This window comes from Bubalus kerabau, chromosome 1 (assembly GCF_029407905.1).
Source record: "Bubalus kerabau isolate K-KA32 ecotype Philippines breed swamp buffalo chromosome 1, PCC_UOA_SB_1v2, whole genome shotgun sequence".
Taxonomy (NCBI): domain Eukaryota; kingdom Metazoa; phylum Chordata; class Mammalia; order Artiodactyla; family Bovidae; genus Bubalus; species Bubalus kerabau.
The window spans coordinates 210,952,565-210,959,155 of record NC_073624.1 but is presented as its reverse complement, the minus strand read 5'-3'; the positions used below and the strand labels follow the sequence as shown (position 1 = coordinate 210,959,155).

Sequence of the window (6,591 nt, the reverse complement as noted above, 5' to 3'; positions counted from 1 at the left end):
GGTACAATGTGCCCAAATGTCTTCAGAATTTAAGTAAATAAAGGTTTAATCCAAGACACAAGGTACAGATGACACCCAAATAAAGGGTATTGAGTTCTTATACATAAATAAAGCAGATGTGTTGGAAGGTCACACACTCAATTCTTTGATATTTGAGAATCCTATTTCCTTAGCTTTTGAATCTTTCAAAGCCAACCTAATACCTAAGCAGTTGTACCACTAGGTTGGGTGTTGTGTGATGTTTTCCAGTGTACATCAATGCACAGGAATTTTCTTAAGGTGGCAGATGACTTTGCGTCAACCTAACCCATTCCATGAAAAATTTATTGTTACATGGAGTCTGAGTAATAGGCAGCATGCAATCTAACAGTTTTATCTCAGGTTAAAATTTAACAGACCAGCAGAAACCAAAGAGATGTTACCATGAACTGGCCTGTAGTAGGCCTGTGTGTACCACCAGCGATGCCCAGTGTGGAACTGGGGACAGAGAAAAGAACTGAATCTGCAGACTGCAGAATGGGGCCTGTGGACTAGGATTCCAATCAAATCTAGGACTGCTGATGGAACCACCAGCAATTCCAAAAGTGGAGTCTGAGGAACAGAACTGAGGTCTGAGGATGCCAATCTGATGGGTAACTGCATACTGAATAGAGGTTTAGGGGGTTGGGTTCAGTGTGGAAGCTTCTGTTAGCTCAAGATGACCTGCTCTGGGGTTAAAAAGCCAATTAAATCAGTGGCTCAACACAAAGAGGGTGGCGCTCAACACAAGAGAACTTTCCCACAACCCTCAGTGCTTGTGGGTGCCAGTGTGCATGTTGTTCCTGAAGCTATCAGAAGTTTCCTTCAGATTGCTACACTCCCACCAACATTCTAAAAAAGAAAAAAAAAAAAAGAATTCAGCTGAATAAATTTTAAAGATCTTATAAATAGATAAAGAAAATTTAATATTTATATGTAAACTTTTTTATTGAAGTGTAATAAAAATTTTTAAACATACAAAAATTTGAACTTGATCAATTCTTTTTCAAAATAAACACTGAGTATATCATGTATCCACATCTAGAAACAGAAAACCACCAGCACATGAAGTCTTCCCACTCACTATGTCAACCACTAACCTTCCCAAAGAGTGGGTTAGTCTTGCTGGATCCGTATTTTATACAAATACACACTTTTGTAACAACTTGCTTCATTAGTCCAACATTACATTTTTGAGATCAATCCATGTTGTTACTAGTGGTGTTGCAACAATTATTATATCGGATATGCCACAATTTATGTCTTCATTTCACCATCAGTGAGCCTTTGGGTAGCTTCTGATTTTTTGTTTGTTGCCACATGACATCTGGTGAAGCTTATGCATATAGATAACTGTTAGAAATTTACCTAAGTATGCACCTCCTAGGGCATAAGTTATGGGTATGTTCAGCCTTTGCAGCTGCAGTTACATACAATGTGATGGAAATATAAATTGTTTGCTTGTTTCTTGCTTGTGCTTTCTTTTCATTGTATTGGCCCAATTGAAATATAACGCTTTGAGTGAGAGTGCTTTGCCTATTGTATTAACATCTATGACGAATGAATGAATGAGGGACTTGTATCTGAAAGATACATATTCCATTAATCTCATTCCTGAAATCCTGCAATTTAGGGCATTAATTGAAATGTTACCCTACTCTGTACCTTCAACTTAATTTTTCTGTTAAACTAAAACTGTTCTTAAAAATAAATCTATTTTTAAAACAGGTAAAAAAATGTTACTCTAAAGAATTCCTTGACCCCTATTTTTCTCATCAGTAAATTAGAACTCATAATGAGTGCTTCATTTTTTATGAGGTCGATGAATCTGACAAGACATTTAAATTGTTAAGTTTTGGACAGATTTACCAATTTGATAATAAACATGAGGAATTTAATAAAGTCGCCCCTTTTATCCTTGAATGAAGACTTTGTAGAGTCTTATAAGATGTGAACATGATTTGCCACATGCCTTCTTTCTCAATTCCTGGTTCAGTGGGGCTATGGATATGAACTATGACCTAACTTCTATTATATGACTGACATACTTAATCTTGATAAGATAAGATGTCACATGTCTTAATTTGTGACATATTTGAAAAATTCTTTTAGTATCTTCCCAACTTGTACTCCTGTATGTTTCTCCAACATCTTAGAAATGCTTTCAGGAAAACAGGCTTGTCACGCTGTCTTCTCTGTATAATGCCATTTGCTCTCATCCACCAATTTTAGTTTCTCTCACAAATAGTTCTTGATAATGTGTTGCAAACAAGAAAAAGTTAAATATGTTATTTCTACATAAAATTTAAAAAAATCACCTAATGATTTTAGCAAGTATAATGGCTTCTTGAGAAAATATGCTGTGACTTTTCTTATCATCTGACATCGTGGGATGTACAGTTAGCTATCTATCTGTCTTCCTAAAGGGCTGGGTCAGAATATTAATATAAACCTAGAAAAAAAAAAAGATTTCTCTTATCCTTAGATGGTGAGCTCTATTTTTACACTAGAATCTTGTATGTTTGTAGTGCCATCTTCTGTCCTGTACTCCTTAGCATACTTCATGCTATCTAAAGGCACATGCAATTTATTTTACCTCCAAAAGGTAAAATTGCTGAGTATGAAATTTTAGTTTGTGTTTCTGGAAATCACTGAGCATTTATCTTGAATACATATGAATAAGGCAGGAGGAAAGGAAGATGAAGGAAAGGAGACCAAGAAGACACACATTTTATAATGATTTTTCCCCTCACATTTGAACCTATCCTCCTGTTTAATCTTTCACTGAGCATGGCCACATTGGTTAAAGAGGCTCCCATTCACCATTTGCATAGGAAGGAGCCAAGTGTCAAAAAGCATCCCCTGACACTCTCTGTGTACCCTTGAACCTGCCCAGTACCCTCTTCATAGCTCCAGTTACATCTTTGTTTCTCAAACTGTAGATGAGTGGATTAAGCATGGGTGTGAGGATGGTGTAGAACACAGAGAAGACTTTGTCTTGTTCTGGCCGGTGGTAAGAGTGTGGCAGCATGTAAGTGTACATGGCAGCCCCATAGAACAAGGTCACCACTATCATGTGAGATGAACAGGTGGCAAATGCCTTCTTTCTCCCTTCCACTGAGCTCATGCGGTGGACTGTGGTCAGGATTTGAGCATAGGAGGCAATCACCACAGAGAAGGGAATCAGTAACATCAAGACACAACACACATACATCACTGTCTCATAGACAGCTGTGTCTGCACAAGCCAATTTCAGGACTGCAGGTGCCTCACAGAAGAAATGGTTAATCTCCCGAGAGTTGCAGAAGGGGAAACTCATGGTTATGGGAGTTAGAAGAAAGCCATCTAAAGAGCCCCCAAACCAGGAACCTGCTATAATCATCCAGCAAACACGGCGGCTCATTAGGATTGGATAGTGGAGTGGGTTACAGATGGCCATGTAGCGGTCATAGGCCATGAGACCCAACAGGAAGAACTCAGCTCCCACAAGGGTGAGGTAGAGGAAGTGTTGAGCTGTGCATCCCACAAAGGTGATGGTACTTTGATCCAGCAGGTAATCTACCAACATCTTGGGCACAATGGTAGAAATGTACATCATGTCAATGAAGGAGAGGTGGCTAAGTAGGAAGTACATGGGGGTGTGGAGGTGTGAATCAGTGCGGATCAGAAATATCATGACCCCATTGGCCATCAATGCAGTAAAAAAGATAATAGAGATGATGGCAAAAAGCAGGCCTGATGTTTCCTTTCTATTGAACAACCCCATGAAAGTAAAGTCTGTAGAGGATGTGTTGTACTCTTCCATTGATCCTATGAGGGCACTGCTGTGACCTAGAATCTTTAAAATAAAACCATGATGTTTACAAGGAATTAAAACAGCATACAGATTGATTGTTAAGAAGTAGATTTCTAAAAGTTGGAGGAAAACATTTAACATATTTTTCTTCATATTACTTTGCTACTGATACTTAGCAACTAGTCTATTCTAGAAGGGTTTTAAGTAAAATTCTTTTAAATCAATAATTCTTTAAATCATTGGACAAGATGACATCAGCAGATACTATCATACAACAGTGATACACATAACTACACTTAAGGATGCACACCATGATATACGGTAGTTAAACATAACCTGGTCTGTTGCATATGTGTGTGCATCTTTGTGTGTGAAAATACTACCTTGAATGCTATCCTTATTCAGTGTATCTTTATTGTTACAATTATCAGCACCAACTTCAAAACATCTCAGGACTGGCTGTTCATAGTGTGTGTCTGACTTTTACTCACAAATATAAGTAATTTACCATTTGGGCTTCAAGTCAATGTCTATAAGTGTTTTCATGGTGTCAGTTCATCTATAATGCAGACAAAATTGAATAGAGGAAGTAAAGTGGGCAATGGAAATTACTCTCTCAAACCCGGATGTGAAAGGATCATCCCATCAAGAGGCATTCACTGTTAAAGAATTATTTTTATTTTTTGAAAATTAACTTTCATTTAAGATGATGAATAATTAGCATTAGGATTATGATTAGTATTAGCATGTAGCATTAGCAGTTAGGATTCAGGACTGACACAAAAACATATATATTGAACAACTGACCTATTGTTTTTAGAAACTGGAATATCTTTCCCAGTAATTTATAATTACTGATTATAATTGATAAAAAATTGATAAAAAAAACCTGATATAATAAATAATTAATTTATAATTAAGAAAAATTCATTGACTGTGTTCTATGTAACTTCTGGTGATGATAAAGGAAAAATTCCACAACAAAAGTTTTGAAAGTTAAGGATGAGTTTTCATGTGCTTGGAGTTAAATATGTCAAGGTGAGATAGTTTATCAACATGTTTGAAAGTTAAATTGATCAAATTAGTCTATGTTCCTTCTAAATATACTAAAAATATGAGAATATGAGTCAATTGCACAGAAAAATAACACTATTGAGATAATTATAATGGTATTCTGAACAGTTTGTGCCTTGTGCTTCATATCTATTGACTCATCAAGCTTCACAGTAAACCTTAGATGTGAGAAACTATAAAACCCCCTTTCACTGATGGCAGATTTAAAAGTAATATTCCCACAGTCACACATGATGCTGGTGGCAGGGGTTTTTGAACCAAGTAGTCTCAATTCATTCTGTGTTCTTATAGCCCAGAACAACAAATAGACATTATGCTGGCTATCAAGTAAAGTGTGCCCAAAATGTGAATTGTTAAATGTGTATAGTTAAATTTTTAACTATAAGTAATCATTAATGGATGGCATCACTGACTCAATGGACATGAGTTAGAGCAGGCTCTAGGAGTTGGTGATGGACAGGGAGGCCTGGCGTGCTCCAGTCCATGGGATTGCAAAAACACAACTGAGCAACTGAACTGAACTGAATCATTAATGTGACTAGTGAAAACTAGTCATAATCAAGAGAATATTATCTTAATTATTATAATCTAGACTGCTGATTTTTAATAAGGTAAACTCTGTTTTTCTCCTTTTTTACTTTATTTTCCTGCTAATTTTAAAATCTTTGGTGCCAGATATCATATATTTTCCTGACACTGTGTATGATTTTATTATCATTTCAACTGGACATATTTTTCTTTGGCTGTTCAATTTCCAATTAATGAATACTACTAAACTATGCACCTAAAGGAAAAATTCTGGGACATCCCTGGTGACTCAAACGTTAAGGAGTCTGCCTGTAATGCGGGAGACCCCGGTTCAATCCCTGGGTTGGGAAGATCCTCTGGAGAAGGAAATGGCAACCCACTTCAGTATTCTTGCCTGGAAAATCCAATGGATGGAGGAGCCTGGAATGCTACAGTCCATGGGGGTTGCAAAGAGTCAGACATGACTAACTTCACTTCACTTCACATGCTTCTAAAGGAAAAATTCTGTCCAGTTTATGGAAAAGCTTAAACATTAATAATGTTTTAACTGCTTTCACAATTCCCACATTTCTGTTTTTTTTTTTTTTTTTTTTTCCCTCTTGTACTAAGGCACTATAAACAGAGAGGAAGTTACGTATTGCTTTACAAAATCAAATAGCTCTCTTTGCTCTCCATTCACGTTCATTTCTAAATCTTTTAAACATTCTCTGCTGCCATATATATATATATTTTTTCCTACCTGGCCCTATATTTCAAGCAATAACATAGGAAACTCCAAAGACTTCTTCCTTTATCAGGAAACTGGTATTACCTTTTTAATTGCACATTAAAAAGTCTAAGTTGTTAGAGAACAACCCCATTTGATTAAATTTATTATCTGCAATCTCATTATGGGGTAACATAATGAGGCTATAAGTCAATTTCTTCTGCACACAAATTATATTACTTTGCTTTGATTTAGTAAAAATGAGAATAATTATAAAATGCCTGAAATGATTCTGTCACTTTATAGAGGATCTTGTTTCTGAAAGGATGTGATAGACATACAGTAAAACAAAATTTGGAATCAAATGAATTGATTTCTCCTAATCATGACGTTTTCTTCATGGATCACAGCCTTGTAGTGGTGAAGGGGCTTGCATAACTCAATGAAGCTATGAGCCATGCCGTGCAGG

The 6,591-nt window shown here is 36.3% G+C and overlaps 1 protein-coding gene across 1 annotated transcript; it reads right to left on the bottom strand.

Moving 5' to 3' along the window:
• Nucleotides 1-2,866: 2,866 nt before the first annotated feature.
• LOC129642177 (olfactory receptor 2T1) lies at nucleotides 2,867-3,946 on the bottom strand. Its single transcript, XM_055566737.1, has one exon. The coding sequence runs from the start codon at nucleotides 3,821-3,823 to the stop codon at nucleotides 2,867-2,869; it is 957 nt and encodes a 318-aa protein (XP_055422712.1). The 5' UTR covers nucleotides 3,824-3,946.
• Between the last annotated feature and the right edge of the window lie 2,645 nt (nucleotides 3,947-6,591).

Excerpts from the sequence above, each read along its gene's own strand:
- LOC129642177 (XM_055566737.1), bottom strand. The coding sequence starts at position 3,823 with ATGGAAGAGTACAACACATCCTCTACAGACTTTACTTTCATGGGGTTG.